Source organism: Scyliorhinus canicula, chromosome 7 (assembly GCF_902713615.1).
Source record: "Scyliorhinus canicula chromosome 7, sScyCan1.1, whole genome shotgun sequence".
Taxonomy (NCBI): Eukaryota; Metazoa; Chordata; class Chondrichthyes; order Carcharhiniformes; family Scyliorhinidae; genus Scyliorhinus; species Scyliorhinus canicula.
Window position 1 is genome coordinate 123,054,901 of NC_052152.1, and position 19,249 is coordinate 123,074,149.

Sequence of the window (19,249 nt, forward strand, 5' to 3'; positions counted from 1 at the left end):
GACACTACGGGCAATTTAGCATGGCCAATCCACCTAACCCGCACATCTTTGGACTGTGGGAGGAAACCGGAGCACCCGGAGAAAACCCACGCACACACGGGGAGGACGTGCAGACTCCGCACAGACAGTGACCCAGCCGGGAACCGAACCTGGGACCCTGGAGCTGTGAAGCATTGATGCTAACCACTATGCTACCATGCTGCCTGATTAGGGAAGCAAAAGCTAGGGCATCGGCCCTCTTCCCTATGTGTAGCTCTGGATGCTCCAATACCTCGAAGATTTGTCATGTGAGAGTACCTTTAAGAAATGGATGTTTAAGCAATGTACCTTTAAGAAATGCAGCAGCTCATATTACTGAAGTGATGTCAGAGTGTGGGTGGAGCTGGGTTTTTTAGCTCAGCCATTTTGTAGTGTTTAAGTTTCAGTTTGAGAGAGCAGCTGAAAAGTGCCTGGCTGGTTTGCTGTGAGCTATTTGAAAGGAAAAGCCAATTTTGAGGAAAAGAGCTTAAGTGTGTCTGTGTTTGCAGCGAGCTGGATCTGCCGTGATTTCTGCCATGAAAGACTATCTCTGAATTATTTGGGTGATTTAAATGCATAATAGTAATGTCTTTAACCTGATGTGTTTCTGTTTGTCATTTGACATTTTGGGGGGTTATTTAGTGTTGTATTATTTTCGGGGTTATCTTTGAAGTAAGGGGTGTTAAGCAATCCAATGTTTATTTAAAAAGGTTAATGTGAATTCATGGAATAAACATTGTTTTGTGTTTAAAAACTGACGTGTCCATAATTGTAATTCCACACCTGGAGACCCAGCCGTGTGCTTCAAAAGCAACAATACATTAAAGGGAGAGGTTGGTTGAACTCCATGATACATTTTGGGGTACTGAAAACGCCGCTCCCAAAACAATTGCCACTATTAGGCATGGCTTCCCCCTGACCCCCACAACCTTGGACATTGCCTCGGAGAAGGCTGTCCAGAACCCAGCAAGTTTGGGACAAGCCCAGAATATGTGGGTGTGGTTGGCCGGGCTCTTCTGACACCGTTCACATTTCTCCTCCACCTCCGGGAAGAACCTGCTCATTCGGGTACTGGTCAGGTGTGCTCTGTGCACCACTTTGAGTTTCTTGAGGTTGAGCCTTGTGCAGGAGGAGGTGGAGTTGGCCCTGCTCAGTGCTTCGCTCCAGAGTCCCCACCCCACTTCTGTCCCCAGTTCATCCTCCCATTTCCGTCTGGTCTCATCCAGTGGTGTTCGGGCTCTGTCCAGCAGCTGTCCATACATTTCCCCACATAGTCCCCCTTCTTTACTGTCTGTGCTTATCAGGTCTTCTAATAGTGTAGTTTCTGGGGCCCCCGGGGTACCCAGCTGTCTCTCTGCAGAGGAAGAGGAAGGGGTTGGTTTAGCTCATGAGAGGCTGGTTTAGCTCACTGGGCTAAATCGATGGCTTTCAAAGCAGACCAAGCAGGCCAGCAGCACGGTTCGATTCCCGTACCAGCCTCCCCAGACAGGTGCCGGAATGTGGCGACTAGGGGCTTTTCACAGTAACTTCATTGAAGCCTACTCGTGACAATAAGCGATTTTCTTTTTTTTTTCATTTTCATTTTTCAAGTGCTTTATTTGCAGGTGTCTCATTTAGAACATAGAACATTACAGCGCAGTACGGGCCCTTCGGCCCTCGATGTTGCGCCGACCTGTGAAACCATCTGAAGCCTATCTGACCTACACTATTCCATTTTCATCCATATGTCTATCCAGTGACCACTTAAATGCCCTTAAAGTTGGCGAGTCTACCACTGTTGCAGGCAGGGCGTTCCACACCCCTACTACTCTCTGAGTAAAGAAACTGCCTCTGACATCTGTCCTATATCTACCACCCCTCAATTTAAAGCTATGTCCCCTTGTGTTGGTCATCACTATCCGAGGAAAAAGACTCTCACTGTCCACCCTATCTAACCCTCTGACTATCTTATATGTCTCTATTAAGTCATCTCTCAGCCTTCTCCTCTCTAACGAAAACAACCTCAAGTCCCTGAGCCATTCCTCGTAAGACCTTCCCTCCATACCGGGCAACATCCTAGTAAATCTCCTCTGAACCCTTTCCAAAGCTTCCACATCCTTCCTATAATGTGGTGACCAGAACTGCACGCAGTACTCCAGGTGCGGCCGCACCAGAGTTTTGTACAGCTGCAGCATGACCTCGTGGCTCCGAAACTCAATCCCCCTACTGATAAAGGCTAGCACACCATATGCCTTCTTAACAGCCCTATTAACCTGGCTGGCAACTTTCAGGGATTTATGTACCTGGATGCCGAGATCTCTCTGTTCATCTACACTACCAAGAATCTTGCCATTAGCCCAGTACTCTGCAGTACTACTGTTACTCCTTCCAAAGTGAACCACCTCACACTTTTCCGCATTAAACTCCATCTGCCACCTCTCAGCCCAGCTCTGCAGCTTATCTATGTCCCTCTGTATCCTATAACATCCTTCAGCACTATCCACAACTCCACCGACCTTTGTGTCATCTGCAAATTTACTAACCCATTCTTCTACACCCTCTTCCAGGTCATTTATAAAAATGACAAACAGCAGTGGCCCCTAAACAGATCCTTGCGATACACCACTAGTAACTGAACTCCAGGATGAACATTTGCCATCAACCACCACCCTCTGTCTTCTTTCAGCTAGCCAATTACTGATCCAAACCGCTAAATCACCTTCAATCCCATACTTCCTTATTTTCTGCAATAGCCTACCGTGGGGAACCTTATCAAACGCCTTACTGAAATCCATATACACCACATCAACCGCTTTACCCTCATCCACCTGTTTGGTCACCTTCTCAAAAAACTCAATAAGGTTTGTGAGGCATGACCTACCCTTCACAAAACCGTGTTGACTATCGCTAATCAACTTGTTCTTTTCAAGATGATTATAAACCCTATCTCGTATAACGTTTTCCAACATTTTACTCACAACCGAAGTAAGGCTCACAGGTCTATAATTACCAGGGTTGTCTCTACTCCCCTTCCTGAACAAGGGGACAACATTTGCTATCCTCCAGTCTTCCGGCACTATTCCTGTCGACAAAGATGACATAAAGATCAAGGACAAAGGCTCTGCAATCTCCTCCCTGGTTTCCAGAGAATCCTAGGATAAATCCCATCTGGCCCAGGTGACTTATCTATTTTTACACTTTCCCTGTCCTGTCGGCAGTTCCCATTCTCCCGTCAGCACGGGGAGCACGGTAGCACGGTGGTTAGCACAATTGCTTCACAGCTCCAGGGTCCCAGGTTCCATTCCCGGCTGGGGCACTGTCTGTGCGGAGTCTGCATGTTCTCCCCGTGTGTGTGTGGGTTTCCTCCGGGTGCTCCGGTTTCCTCCCACAGTCCAAAGATATGCAGGTTAGGTGGATTGGCCAGGCTAAATTGCCCATAGTGACCAAAATTGCACTTAGTGTTAGGTGGGGTTACTGGGTTATGGGAATGGGGTGGAGGTGTGGGCCTTGGGTCGGGTGCTCTTTCCAAGAACCAGTGCAGACTTGATGGACAAAATGGCCTCCTTCTGCACTGTAAATTCTTGTGTCGCTGGTCTGTGACCTACATAGAAGTCCCTAATTGCCAATTGCCCCGTCCCGTCTCTATTTCTTCAAGCTAGTGTCTAGCATAGCTGGGAGGAATTTGTGATTGCCGCAGATGGGAGCCATGGGGGACATCCTAGTCAGCCCAAAGTAGTGTCTCAATTGGGCCCACGTTTTCATTGTGGCCGCTACCACTGGGCTTAATGTGTATTTTGCTGAGGGGAATGGGAGTGCTGCTGTAGCCAAGGCCCGATGGGTTGTTCCCTTGCAGGAGGCCTCCTCCATCTGTACCCACTTTGAGTTGTGTTCTTTTACCCATCTACTCACTCTTTCCGCCATTGCTGCCCAGTGGTGGTACTGCAGGTTGGCAATGCCAAGCCACCTTTGACGTTCCTCCTTTGCAGTGTCAGCTTGGGAATTCTCGGGTTCTTACCCCCCCCCTTCCCCCCCCCCCCTCCCCCCCCCCCCCCCCCCCCCCTCCCTCCCCCCCACCCACACACACACACAAACGTCATGAATAGAGTGTCGACATTTTGGAAAAAGGCCTTGGGGATGAAGATCGATATGGATCGAAACAGGAAGAGGAACCTCAGCAGCGCGTTCATCTTGATTGTCTGCACCCTCCCCACCAGGGAGAGTGGCAGTGAGGCCCACCTCTGTAGGTCCTTTTTTACTTCCTCCACCAGGCTGCTCAGATTCCACATGTGGATCTGTGTCCAGTCCCTGGCTATCTGAATCCCCAGATAGCGGAACCTGTTCTGGGCTGTTTTAAACGGCAGCCCCTCCAGCTCTGCCCCTCCCCCGTTTGGGTTCACCTGGAATGCCTCACTTTTGCCCAGGTTAAGTTTGTAACCCGAGAAAGTTTAAAACGCTTTCAGGATCTGCATAATTGCCCTCAGTCCTTCTGGCGGCTTTGAGACATAGAGGAGCAGGTCATCCGCATCGAGTGAAACTCTGTGCTCTCTGTCTCCTCTCCGGATTCCCTCCCAGCTTTTCGCATCCCACACGGCTATCGCCAGGGGTTCGATTGCTAGCGCAAACAGGAGCGGGGACAACGGATATCCTTGCCTTGTGCCTCTCTGTAGCTGAAAGTATTCAGAGCTGGTGGTGTTGTTTTGAACGCTCGCCTTGGAAGCGTTGTACAGGAGTCTCACCCAGGCGGTGAATCCCGCTCCGAGCCCAAACCGTTCCAGTACCTCAAAGAGGTACTTTCATTCGACTCTGTTAAAGGCCTTTTTTGCATCCAGGGAGACGATCACCTTCGGTGCTCTCACCCCGGCGGGGGGGTGGGGGTGGGGGGGGGGGGGTCATATTACATTCAGCAGCCGCCTGATGTTCACAGTGAGTTGCCTACTCTTGACAAAGCCCATTTTGTCCTCTGTGACCATCTCTGGTACACAGCCCTCCAAACCTTTTGGCCAGGATCTTTACGATTATTTTCACGTCCACATTCAGCAGTGAAATGAGTCTGTATGATTTGCATTCCGTCAGGTCTTTATCCTTTTTGGGTATCAATGAGATTATGGCCTGTGCTAGCGTAGGTGGCAGAGTACCCCTTGCCCACGAGTTTGCGAACATGTCCCTTAGGTGTGGGGCCAGGGCTGGCGCAAATGTTTTATTGAAGTCCGCCAGCAACCCGTCAGGTCCCGGTGCCTTTCCCGCCTGCATGGAGCTGATGCTGTCCATGATTTCTCCCAGGTCTATTGGTGCTTCCAGCTCCCCCTGTCTGTCTTCCCCCATGATTGGCAGTTCCAGTCCATCTCGGAACTGTTTCGTCCCGTGTCCCGGTTGGGGAGCTTCGAGGTGTACAGCCCTCGGTAGAAGGTCTCGAATGGCTGATTGGCCTCTTTCAGTTCTGCCACCAGTCTGCCTCTGCTTTTCTTTACCTGCGCTCCGTCCCTCATGGCTGCCTGCTTTCTCAGCTGGTGAGCCAGCCTTGTCCCCGTATTCAGAGAAGAACTCCACCCTTGTCTGGTGGAGTTAGTGCACTGATTTCCCAGTGGATAGCAGTCCATTTGCAGATTTTTCCTCTCCGCCAGCAGCTCTCGGGTCGGGGCCTGGGAGTACTTTCTGTCAACTTCCAGAATGGAGTCTACCAGCTGATGCCTGGCCGCCCTCTCTTCCCTGTCTGTGCACACCTTGTAGGCTATGATCTCTCCTCTAATCACGACCTTCAGTGCCTCCCAGAACGTGGAGGGTGAGACCTCTCCGTTCTAGTTATTAATGTAATCCCTAACTAACAGGGCAGCATGGTAACACAGTGGTTTGCACAGTTGCTTCACAGCTCCAGGGTCCCAGGTTCGATTCCCGGGTCACTGTGTGTGCAGTCTGCACGTTCTCCCTGTTTTTGCGTGGGTTTCCTCCGGGTGGTTTTTACCATAAATTTGAGCTGAATTTTAGCAGCATGGTTGCTCCACTGATGGACTTGCTGAAGAAGCGTAGCAAATTTCAGTGGATGGCGGAGTATCAACAGACATTTGAAGGCCTGAAGGCTGTATTGACCACTGCTCCTGTCTTGGAGAATTACAAGATCTTTGCGATCGGATTGAACAAAAGTGCCTGACCTTGAAGAAAGATGCAGATGCCGTAGAGAAATGGATGGATCGTGAAAAGACCTTCTTGTTCAAAGAGACTGTCAAATCAAGGGGGATTCCAGTTGCAGGAAGACAAAGAACTGAAATGGACCAACTTATTGAAAATGTTGCCTGTTTTGTTTTTGTTTAAAAAATGTATGTTTATTGTCAATTGTTCTTAATGGCCAAGTGAATAGGTGGAAAATTAAGCCATCTTGAAGTTGATGGATTTTGTTCTTGGGGGGAGGTGTCACGTGAGTGTCCCTTTAAGAAAGGTTTTTTTCTTATCACATGGCTTCAGTGATGTCATTGTGTGGGTGGAGCTGGGCTATGGCTCTGTGAGTTTTACTTTCGCTTTGAGTTTGGACTGGGTTTTGAACAGCACAGGTTGAAAGAAATGTTTCTCTCTTCATTTTAAAAGCTGTTTCCAGACTGCTTGATTACTGAAAAGAGATAATTGCTTTCTGGAAGCAATTCAAACCTGCTGTTTGGAAAGGAGAAGAGAGTATCAAAAACGCATCTTACACCAGTAAGATAAAGAATGCATTGGTCATCTTTTAAAATTCTATAGATTCTGGAAAGATTCCTGCAAATTGGAAAGTTGCAAATGTAACCCCACTATTTAAGAAGTGAAAATGGAGAGCTACCATTTTTGTTGATATCAGTAGTAGGAAGAATACTAGAATCTATGATAAAAGATGTGATAAAAGTAACAATGTGTGGATGGTGGAAATCTTCCTCAAAAGAATCATAGAATTTTACAGCACACAAGAACATAAGAACTAGGAGCAGGAGTAGGCCATCTGGCCCCTCCAGCCTGCTCCGCCATTCAATCAGATCATGGCTGATCTTTTGTGGACTCAGCTCCACTTTCCGGCCTGAACACCATAACCCTTAATCCCTTTATTCTTCAAAAAACTATCTATCTTTATCTTAAAAACATTCAATGAAGGAGCCTCCACTGCTTCACTGGGCAAGGAATTCCATAGATTCACAACCCTTTGGGTGAAGAAATTCCTCCTAAACTCAGTCCTAAATCTACTTCCCCTTATTTTGAGGCTGTGCCCCCTAGTTCTGCTTTCACCCGCCAGTGGAAACAACCTGCCCGCATCTATCATATCTATTCCTTTCATAATTTTATATGTTTCTATAAGATCCCCCCTCATCCTTCTAAATTCCAACGAGTACAGTCCCAGTCTACTCAACCTCTCCTCATACTCCAACCCTTTCAACTCTGGGATTAACCTATTGAATCTCCTCTGCACACCCTCCAGTGCCAGTACGACCTTTCTCAAGTAAGGAGACCAAAACTGAACACAATACTCCAGGTGTGGCCTCACTAACACCTTATACAATTGCAGCATAACCTCCCTAGTCTTAAACTCCATTCCTCTAGCAATGAAGGACAAAATTCCATTTGCCTTCTTAATCACCTGTTGCACCTGTAAAACAACTTTTTGCGACTCATGCACTAGCACACCCAGGTCTCTCTGCACAGCGGCATGCTTTAATATTTTATCGTTTAAATAATAATCCCTTTTGCTGTTATTCCTACAAAAATGGATAACCTCAAATTTGTCAACACTGTATTCCATCTGCCAGACCCGAGCCCATTCACTTAACCTATCCAAATCCCTCTGCAGACTTCCAGTATCCTCTGCACTTTTCGCTTTACCACTCATCTTAGTGTCATCTGCAAACTAGGACACATTGCCCTTGGTCCTCAACACCAAATCATCTATGTAAATTGCGAACAATTGTGGACCCAACACTGATCCCTGAGGGACACCACTATCTACTGATTGCCAACCAGAGAAACACCCATTAATCCCCACTCTTTGCTTTCTATTAATTAACCAATCCTCTATCCATGCTACTACTTTACCCTTATTGCCATGCATCTTTATCTTATGCAGCAACCTTTTGTGTGGCACCTTGTCAAAGGCTTTCTGGAAATCCAGATATACCACATCCATTGGCTCCCCGTTATCTACCGCACTGGTAATGTCCTCAAAAAATTCCACCAAATTAGGCACGACCTGCCCTTTATGAACCCATGCTGCGTCTGCCCAATGGGACAGTTTTGATGATAGATTCCAGCATGTTCCCTACTACTGAAGTTAAGCTCACTGGCCTATAATTACCTGCTCTCTGCCTACCTCCTTTTTTAAACAGTGGTGTCACGTTTGCTAATAGGTCCTCACCTGTCATAGCCTCATTTCTATCAGTCACTGGCATGTTATATGTGTCTTCAACTGTGAAGCCCGACCCAAAAAACCTGTTCAGTTCCTCAGCCATTTCCTCATCCCCCATTATTAAAACTCCCTTCTCGTCCTCTAAAGGACTAATATTTACCTTAGCCACTCTTTTTTGTTTTATATATTTGTAGAAGGAGGCCATTCAGCCCATCGGTTTGGCACCTGCTCCCACAAGAGCTACCGAGCTAGTCCCATTCCCCAGCCCCTCTAAATTCATCATTTTCAAATATATATCCAGCTCTCTTTTGAAACCTTCTCTGGAATCTGCCTCTGCCATTCACCCAGCAGTGAGTTCCAAACTCCAACCCCAAGAAATTTCTCCTCATCTCACTCCTAGCTCTCTTACTGATCATCTTGAAATTGTGACCCATTGTCACTGACATACAACCCAGCAGAAACACAATATCCTCTTTACCCTATCAAAATTGTTCATCATTCTGAACACCTCAATAAGTTCCCTCTTAATCATTTCTGCTCTAAGGAGCAGGCTCGATGGGCTGAATAGACTACTCCTGGTTCCTATGTTCATGGGCCATCATTCCTAAAGGGACGAGCCAACTAAGTAGCAACTCATACAGTGGAACTAGAACCAATATAATAAAATAATTACTTACCTACATATTTACTCCAGTACTCATCCTGAAACAAGAAGGTGAGATCATATCAGCATACATAGAACAGTACAGCACAGTACAGGCCCTTCGGCCCACGTTGTTGTGTTGACCATTTATCCTAATCTAAGATCAACCTAACCTACACCCCTTCAATTTACTGCTGTCCATGTGCCTGTCTAAGAGTCGCTTAAATGTCCCTAATGACTCTGACCCCACCACCTCCGCTGGCAGTGCATTCCACACACCCATCACTCTCTTTGTAAAGAACCTACCCCGAACATCTCCCCCATGCCTTCCTCCAATCACCTTAAAATTACGTCCCCTTGTGACCCACTCTATCCATGCCTCTCATCACCTTGTACGGCTCTATCAAGTCACCTCTCTTCCTTCTTTGCTCCAGTGAGAAAAGACCTAGCTCCCTCAACCTTTCTTCATAAGACATGCCCTCCAGTCCAGGCAGCATCCTGGTAAATCTTCTCAGCACCCTCTCCACAGCATCCACATCCTTCCTATAATGAGGCGATCAGAATTGGACACAATTTTCCAAGTGTGGTCTAACCAGGGTTTTATAAAGCTGCAGCAAAACCTTGCGGCTCTTAAACTCAATCCCCTTGTTGATGAAAGCCAACACACCATGCGCATTCTTAACAACCCTATCAACCGGGGTGGCAACTTTGAGGGATCTATGTACGTGGACCCCAAGATCCCTCTGTTCCCCACACTTCCAAGAATTCTGCCTCTAACCCTGTATTCAGCATTCAAATTCGAACTTCCAAAATGATTCACTTCACATTCATCTAGGTAAAACTCCATCTGCCACTTCTCAGCCCAGCTCTGCATCCTGTCAATGTCCTGTTGTAACCTGCAACAGCCCTCGACACTATCTACACTATCCACAACTCCCCCAACCTTCGTGTCATCGGCAAATTTACTAACCCTTCCACTTCCTAATCCAAGCCATTTATAAAAACCACAAAGAGGAGAGGTCCCAGAACAGATCCTCGCGGGACACCACTGATCACCGACCTCCAGGCGGAATACTTTCCATCCACTACCACTCGCTGTCTTCTTTCGGCCAGCCAATTCTGTATCCAGACAGCTACATTTCCCTGTATCCCATGCCCCCTGACTTTCTGAGTGAGCCTACCATGGGGAACCTTATCAAATGCCTTACTGAAATCCATATACACCATATCCACTGCCCGACCTTCATCAATGTATGTCGTCACATCCTCAAAGAAATCAATGAGGCTTGTGAGGCATGACCTGCCCCTCACAAAGCCATGCTGACTATCTTTAATCAAGCTATGTTTTTCCAAATAATCATAAATCCTATCTCTCAGAATCATTTCCAGTATTTTGTTCACCACAGATGTAAAACTGATGAGTCTGTAATTCCCAGGGATTTCCCTAATCCCTTTCTTGAACAGGGGAACAACATTCACCTCCCTCCAATCATCCGGTACTACTCCAGTGGAGAGTGAGGATGCAAAGATCATTCCCATCTGGCCCAGCAGACTTATCTATCCTGATGCTTTTCAAAATTTACAGTACATCCTCCTTCTTAATATCAACCTTTTTGAGTCTATTAACCTGGTTCACACTGTTCTCATGAGCAACATGGTCCCCCTCGCTAGTGAACGCTGAAGCAAAATATTCATTTAGGGCCTCCCCTATCTCCTCAGACTCGGTTCCCTCCACTATTCTGATCGACCCGACTCTCACTCTGATCATCCTCTTATTTCTCACATAAGTGTAGAACGCCTTGGGGTTTTCCATAATTTTTCCCGCCAGAGCTTTTTCATGCCCCCTTCTAGCTCTCTCAAGTAAATTTTCGAGTTCCTTCCTGACTACCTTGTAACCCTCTAGAGCTGAGTAAGATCCTTGCTTCCTCAACCTTACGTAAGCTTCCTTCTTCGTCTTCACTAGAAGATCCATTTCTCTTGTCATCCATGGCTCCTTCACCTTACCATTCCTTCCTTGTCTCAGTGGGACAAAACCATTCAGCACTCGCAGCAAGTGCTCCTTAATCAACCCCCACATTACTGTTGTGCATTTCCCAGAGAACAACTGTTCCCACTTTATGCTCCTCAGCTCCTGTCTAATAGCAGTATAATTTCCCCTCCCACAATTAAATACCTTCCCATACTGTGTGTTCCTATCCCTCTCCATGACTATGGTAAAGGTCAAGCAGTTGTGGTCACTGTCACCGAAATGCTCTCCCACCGAGACATCTGACACCTGGCCTAGTTTGTTGCCAAGTACCAAATTCAATCTGGCCTCCCCACTAGTCTTATCCACATACTGAGTCATAGTATTGTGAAAGGGCACAGAAAGACGTAGAGCAGGATTCTGTGATCCTGAGGCTAAGTGGTGACGCCGTCGGAAACGCGTTTCTCGATGGCGTCAACACAGCCTCAGGATCAGCAATTCTGGCCCCTACAGGGGGCCAGCACGGCACTGGAGTGGTTCACGGTTGCTGAACCCGGGCACCTGGGCAGAAGGTTGCTGAAACTGGGCACCGTGGAATCCGCGCATGCGCAGTGGCACCGGCGCCAACGCGCGCATGCGCAGTGGCTTCCTTCAACGTGCCGGCCCTGACTACAGGGGCAGGCATGGAAGAAAGGAGGCCCCCAGCCAGAGATGCCGGCCCGCCGATCGGTGTGCCCCGATCGCGGGCCAGGACACATCGCCGTCCTCCCCCCCCCTGGGGTCGGGACCCCACTCCCCCCCCAGAAGCAGCTCCCCGATCTGTCCACGGCGAGTTCCCACCGGCTGAGTGCAGGTGTGGATGGCTTTTACAATGGCTGCTCGGCCCATCCCGGGCCATAAATCGGCGGGTCGGCTGCGTAGAGCGGACCGCGACCGGCGCCGAGCGAACCACGGCCATGGCGCCGATTCTCTGAATCGCGTGCCAGCGTCGGAGCGGTGTGGCGTGATTCACTCTGGTCGCGGGCATTCTCCGGCCCAGCCCCGGGCTGAGAGAATTCTGCCTATAGTACAGTGAAAGGGCACAAAGAGACATAGGCCGGGATTCTGCAACCCCACGCCAGGTCGGAGAATCACCGGGGGTCGCACGAATCGTGCCACGCCGCCCCGATGCTGGCTCGCCAATTCTCCGCGGGATCGGCACCACACCAGATCACTCTGGTGTGTGTCTCTGTCGTACTCAATCAATTTTATGAGCTTAAAACAATCATAAAATTGGAACAAAAATGTTAAACTTACTTGCCCAAGTCCAGATGAAATTTTCCCCATCTCGGGTTAGATGGTTAGAGTTTGGCTCCCCCCCCCCCCCCCCCCCCCCCCCCCCCCACCCCCGAATGGTGAAGTTCCAGAAATCCTTCTCCTGTTAACCCCCAATGCTGCGATTACCCCCTCCGCAACCCCCTGGGCGTCCGTTACCCTCCTACCCCTGGGAACGCAGGAACATACCTTTCCACAGATCCCGGGATTTAGTCCCAGGTCATTACTGCCTCTGGCCACTTTAGCGCTGTGCCTGGCTAGTTTGCGAGCCAACCTGATTAGCTGAACAGCTCTCACAGGTGGGACTTAATTCCAAGGCCGGAATTAAGTCCCGTACGCTGCCAGCTCCAGTGAGTGTTAAATGGCAGTGGGAGTTCATAAGAACATAAGAACATTAGAACTAGGAGCAGGAGTAGGCCATCTGGCCCCTCGAGCCTGCTCTGCCATTCAAGGAGATCATGGCTGAACTTTTGTGGACTCAGCTCCACTTTCCGGCCCGAACACCATAACCCTTAATCCCTTTATTCTTCAAAAAACTATCTATCTTTACCTTAAAAACATGTAATGAAGGAGCCTCAACTGCTTCACTGGGCAAGGAATTCCATAAATTCACAACCCTTTGGATGAAGAAGTTCCTCCTCAGCTCAGTCCTAAATCTTCTTCCCCTTATTTTGAGGCTATGTCCCCTAGTTCTGCTTTCACCCGCCAGTGGAAACAACCTGCCCGCATCTATCCTATCTATTCCCTTCATAATTTTATATGTTTCTATAAGATCCCCCCCACATACTTCTAAATTCCAACGAGTATAGTCCCAGTCTACTCAACCTCTCCTCGTAATCCAACCCCCTCAATTCTGGGATAAACCTAATGAATCTCCTCTGCACACCCTCCAGCGCCAGTACGTCCTTTCTCAGGTAAGGAGACCAAAACTGAACACAATACTCCAGTTGTGGCCTTATACAATTGCAGCATAACCTCCCTCATCTTAAACTCCATCCCTCTAGCAATGAAGGACAAAACTCCATTTGCCCTCTTAATCATCTGTTGCACCTGTAAACCAACTCTTTGCGATTCATGCACTAGCACACCCAGGTCTCTCTGCACAGCAGCATGTTTTAATATTTTATCATTTAAATAATAATCCCTTTTGCTGTTATTCCTACCAAAATGGATAACTTCACATTTGTCAACATTGTATTCCATCTGCCAGAGCCTCGCCCATTAGGGGCTGATTTAGCTCACTGGGCTAAATCGCTGGCTTTTAAAGCAGACCAAGCAGGCCAGCAGCACGGTTCAATTCCCGTATCAGCCTCCCCGAACAGGCGCCGGAATGTGGCGACTAGGGGCTTTTCACAGTAACTTCATTGAAGCCTACTCGTGACAATAAGCGATTTTCATTTCATTTTCATTTCATTCACTTAACCTATCCAAATCCCTCTGCAGACTCATCTTAGTGTCATCTGCAAACTTGGACACATTGCACTTCGTCCCCAACTCCAAATCATCTATGTAAATTGTGAACAATTGTAGGCCCAACACTGATCCCTGAGGGACACCACTAGCTACTGATGCCAACCAGAGAAACACCCATTAATCCCCACTCTTTGCTTTCTATTAAGTAACCAATCTCTATCCATGCTACTACTTTACCCTTAATGCCATCCATCGTTATCTTATGCAGAAACCTTTCGTGTGGCACCTTGTCATAAGCTTTCTGGAAATCCAGACATACCACATCTATTGGCTCCCCGTTATCTACCGCACAGGTAATGCCCTCAAAAAATTCCACTAAATTAGTTTGGCACAACCTGCCCTTTATGAACCCATGCTGCGTCTGCCCAATGGGACAATTTCCATCCAGATGCCTCGCTATTTCTTCCTTGATGATAGATTCCAGCATCTTCCCTACTACCGAAGTTAAGCTCACTGGCCTATAATTACCCGCTCTCTGCCTACTTCCTTTTTTAAACAGTGGTGTCATTTTTGCTAATTTCCAATCCACCAGGACCACCCCAGAATCTAGTGAATTTTAGTAAATTATCACTAGTGCGTTTACAATTTCCCTAGCCATCTCTTTTAGCACTCTGGGATGCATTCCATCAGGGCCAGGAGACTTGTCTACCTTTAGCCCTATTAGCTTGCCCATCACTACCTCCTTAGTGATAACAATCATCTCAAGGTCCTAACCTGTCATAGCCTCCTTTCTATCAGTCACTGGCATGTTATTTGTGTCTTCCACTGTGAAGACCGACACAAAAAACATGTTCAGTTCCTCAGCCATTTCCTCATCTCCCATTATTAAATCTCTCTTCTCATCCTCTAAAGGACCAATATTTACCTTAGCCACTCTTTTTTTAAATATATTTGTAGACACTTTTACTATCTGTCTTTATATTCTGAGCAAGTTTACTCTCATAATCTATCTTACTCTTCTTTATAGCTTTTTTTAGTAGCTTTCTGTTTCCCCCTAAAGATTTCCCAGTCCTCTAGTCTCCCACTAACCTTTGCCACTTTATATGCTTTTTCCTTCAATTTGATACTCTCCCTTATTTCCTTAGATATCCACGGTTAATTTTCCCCCTTTCTGCCATCCTTCCAAGATGATCAGAGGATTAGATAGGGTGGACATCGAGAGCCTTTTTCCTCGGATGGTGATGTCCAGCACGAGGGGACATGGCTTTAAATTGAGGGGAGATAGATATAGGACAGATGTCAGAGGTAGGTTTTTTACTCAGAGAGTAGTAAGGGCGTGGAATGCCCTGCCTGCAACAGTAGTGGACTCGCCAACACTAAACGCATTCAAATGGTCATTGGATAGGCATATGGACGATAAGGGAATAGTGTAGAGGGACTTTAGAAGGGTTTCACAGGACGGTGCAACATCGTGGGCCGAAGGGCCTATACTGCGCTGTAATATTCTATGTTCTATATTCCTTTTTGTTGGTATAAACCTTTGCTGAGCACTGTGAAAAATCACTTGGAAGGTCCTCCACTGTTCCTCAACTGTTTCACCATAAAGTCTTTGCTCCCAGTCTACCTTAGTTAGCTCTTCTCTCATCCTATTTTAATCTCCTTTGTTTGAGCACAAAACACTAGTTTTTGATTTTACCTTCTCACCCTCCATCTGTATTTTAAATTCCACCATATTGTGATCGCTCCTTCCGAGAGGATCCCTAACTATGAGATCATTAATCAATCCTGTCTCATTACACAGGACCAGATCTAGGACCGCTTGTTCCCTCGTAGGTTCCGTTACATACTGTTCGAGGAAACTATCATGGATACATTCTGTAAACTCCTCCTCAAGGCTGTCTTGACCGACGTGGTTAAGCCAATCGACATGTACCGGTAGATTGAAATCCCCCATGATAACTGTTGTACCATTTTTACATGCATCCGTTATTTCTTTGTTTAATGCCTGCGCGACCATAATGTTACTATTTGGTGGCCTATAGACTACACCTATCAGTGACTTTTTCACCTTACTATTCCTGATTTCCACCCAAATGGATTCAACCTTCTCCTCCATAGCACCGATGTCATCCCTTACTCTTGCCCGGATGTCATCCTTAAATAACAGAGCTACACCACCTCCCTTGCCATCCACTCTGTCCTTCTGAATAGTTTGATATTCTTGGATATTTAACTCCCAGTCGTGACCATCCTTTAACCATGTTTCAGTAATGGGGCCACTAAATCATAGTCATTCACGATGATTTTCGCCATCAACTCATTTACCTTATTCCGAATACTACGAGCATTCATATAAAGTACACTTACATTGGCTTTCATACCTCTGTTTTGAATCTTAACCCCTTGATCCGTAACCTCTCGTAAGTTATTTTTCCTCTTAACTTTTCTCCTAATTTTCTTAGTCGTTGAACCCATATCTTCATGTAACAACCTGCCGCGTCGCTTTCCATTTATGTTTTTACTTACCGTTTTGTTCCTTTTAGTATTACTGGGCCTATTCACTCAGCTCCCCTCAGTCACTGTACCTTGTACTGTCGCCATTTTTGATTTTTGACTTTGGCGTCTCTGCCTTACACTTTCCCTGTTACTGCCTTTTGTTTCTGTCCCTGTTTTACTACCATCCGACTTCCTGCATCGATTCCCATCCCCCTGCCACATTAATTTAAAGACTCCCCAACCGCTCTCGCAAATAGCCCCCCTAGGACATCAGTTCCAGCCCTGCCCAGGTGTAACCCGTCCAGTTTGTACAGGTCCCACCTCCCCCAGAACCGGTCCCAATGCCCCAGGAATCTGAAACCCTCCCCCTGACACTATCCCTTCAGCCACGTATTCATCCTATATTTCCTGTCATTTCTAATCTGACTAGTTCGAGAGACGATGGCCGTGCGCGAGGTGCCAACTGCCACGATGGCTAGTGTCGATAGTCCACCATCATTAAAATTCTACCTTATGTTACTATCTACTGTGCCCATGCCACCTTTATTGTGAGCATCTCTTCTGTAATCATTCTGCAATTCCCTCTATTATAATGAGGTCCCAGAGGACTGGAGAATAGTTAATGTGGTACTGCTGTTTCAGAAAGGTAGCAGCGATAACCCAGGAAACTATAGGCCGGTGAGCCTCACGTCGGTAGTAGATAAATTATTGGAGAGAATTCTCAGGGACAGGATTTATACCCATTTGGAAACAAATGGACTCATAAGCGATAGACAGCATGGTTGCATGAAGGGGAGGTCCTGCCTCACTAACTTGAATGAGCTTTTTGAGGAGGTGACAAAGGTGATTGATGAGATGGGAGGGCGGTGAATGTTATTTACATTGACTTCAGTAAAATCTTTGACAAGGTGCTGTAGCCACCTAAGATGGACACTGGGCTAACAAAATGGAGAACTGCTAAGACTGCAGGGAGAAAGCAGTTTAGCCAGGACAAGCAGTCTGCAAAGACTAATTAGCATTCTGCACGTAGCAAAACTAGTTTATGGCCAGGTGGAAGATCTCAACCAAAGGTGTAAATAGCAAAACGCTTTGCATAGTAATGAGGTAATCCAGATCTGGGCACACACAATAGCAACATTTGGTTTTGAATGGATACTTTGAGTGGACGCCCAGACGAAACGGCACCAGAAGTATCCATCACAAAAGACCCTAGAGACCGCCCCACCCATCGAGAAGAGACCCTCAGATTGGGGGATTTGTGAGACATCGATTGGGAAATGATCCAATCGATGCATGGCAGGTAAAGCCCGCCCCGAAAAGGCACGGACATTGGGGGCCCTATAAAGATAGACCCCCGCACATGGTTCTGTCTGTTCTTGCTCCGGCTTGCTGTTGTGCTCCGGCTCCGTTGCTGCTTTTGCTCCGGCTCCGCTGTTGACCCCGTTGCTGTTGTATCCTGACTCCGACTCCAGCCGTTGATCCTGTCTTCCATCACCAGCCGTTGAGCACCAGCCATCGTTCAGTAAGTCCCAAAACAACGCTCGCTACGTGAACTTATACAGTATTCGACTAATAACGAACAGAAGGTGCAGCCCAGAAAGGAACAAAGGCCTTGTCCCCTGACCTTGCTGGTTCCCACTTAGATAAGTATTTAGTCGCTTAATAGTAGAAATAGGTATTAGTCTTTAGCGTGTGCATGCGTATTTATTATATTTGTATAATAAATATTGATCGTTGGAACTTACTAATCGGTGTATAGTTTTATTACTTTGAACCTGACCTTGAGATACTTGTGAGGTGTTTATATACGACACCTGGCGACTCCGAGCTGAAATTACACACACAGAGCTATAGCAGTGTTAAGCACACGGCCTTTAAACGGAGGCGTGTTAATACACTCCAATAAACGCGTATTACACTCAAGTAAAACGTGCAACATTTAGTGGCGACTCCGCCGGGACGCGGTTACAAGTGGTACCCCCACTCCGTCGAGGACCCTGAAATTTGAATTAGAAATCTGGTAAAGAAAAAGGACAGAAATCACAAGTATTCAAGGTGTTCAAACGAATAAACGTAATTTGGAAGTGTGTTTAGTGCATGCGTACTAACAGGGTTGTAAGGAAAACCTGAAAGCATTTTTGTTGCGACAAACTTTCGGCAGTTTTGTGAACGGAACATAGCGTAAGCCTTACCCGTTTCGTGAGACATAACCTCAACACCCCCTGTTCCAAATTCAAAGTGAGTCAGAGAAAATGGCCATGCAGGCAATGGAACGCCTCATGAATCCAGAACGGTTTGTGGTCGCAGCGACCAGCAGTAGCCGAGTAGGTCAGTGTCCCGTGTGGGAGCTGGAACTCCGCAAGTATCTGCAAGGAAAGGGATGGCCCCTTTGGAAAGAATTCTGTTTGAATGAGGAGACAGGTCCCGGAAGTATAGGACATACTTGGTGGGAGAACCTCTCTCAAATTCATAAGAAAACCCTTAGTAAAGCACGCAAGCCGATGGCAATCGTGTCCTGTTTGGCACAATTGCGAGGCACAGAGGAGGTCATTCAGACGCTCCGGGCAGAATTAGAGGAGAGAAATCGAATGAGTAAAGTGGATGTCAGGGACATAGAGAAAGAGAATATGGATCTTAGAGGGAAGTTGGCAGAAAAAGGTAGAGAGGTGGATGATGCCAAGAGGGCACATCAGTCTTGTCTAGCCCATCTCAGCAGTTCCCAGACCCAGTACGAAAAGGCCTATCAGGACGTGCAACGTGCCGTCCTGATAAGAGAAGAATCAGAGAAGCAGGTAGAGGCTTTGCAAAGGCAATGCTCTGACCTTAAAGCAGCTCCATGCTGCCACCACAGAACAAAGACAGAGCACAGTAGACCATGCAAAATGCAGGAAGCAGATTGCGGAGCTGCAATCGCTGCTTTCAGTGCAAAATGGGTTTCAAAGCACCTTTGGAACGCAGTTAGATGAGGAGAATGCCCCAGACTGGAAAGAGTTAAGTGAGACAGCGCAGCGTTATGTTCAGGGAACATGTGCCAGCAGCGCAGCAGAAAAGACAAGCACCCCAACCTCCC

The 19,249-nt window shown here is 47.2% G+C and overlaps 1 protein-coding gene across 1 annotated transcript in view; it reads right to left on the minus strand.

The window, feature by feature from the left end:
- The window catches only part of LOC119969341 (coagulation factor X-like), a 172,330-nt gene that overhangs the window by 77,284 nt on the left and 75,797 nt on the right, over positions 1-19,249 (minus strand). Inside the window, exon 3 of the mRNA XM_038802863.1 lies at positions 9,025-9,049. Coding sequence (XP_038658791.1) covers positions 9,025-9,049 — 25 coding nt within the window. The remainder of the gene's footprint in view (positions 1-9,024; positions 9,050-19,249) is intronic.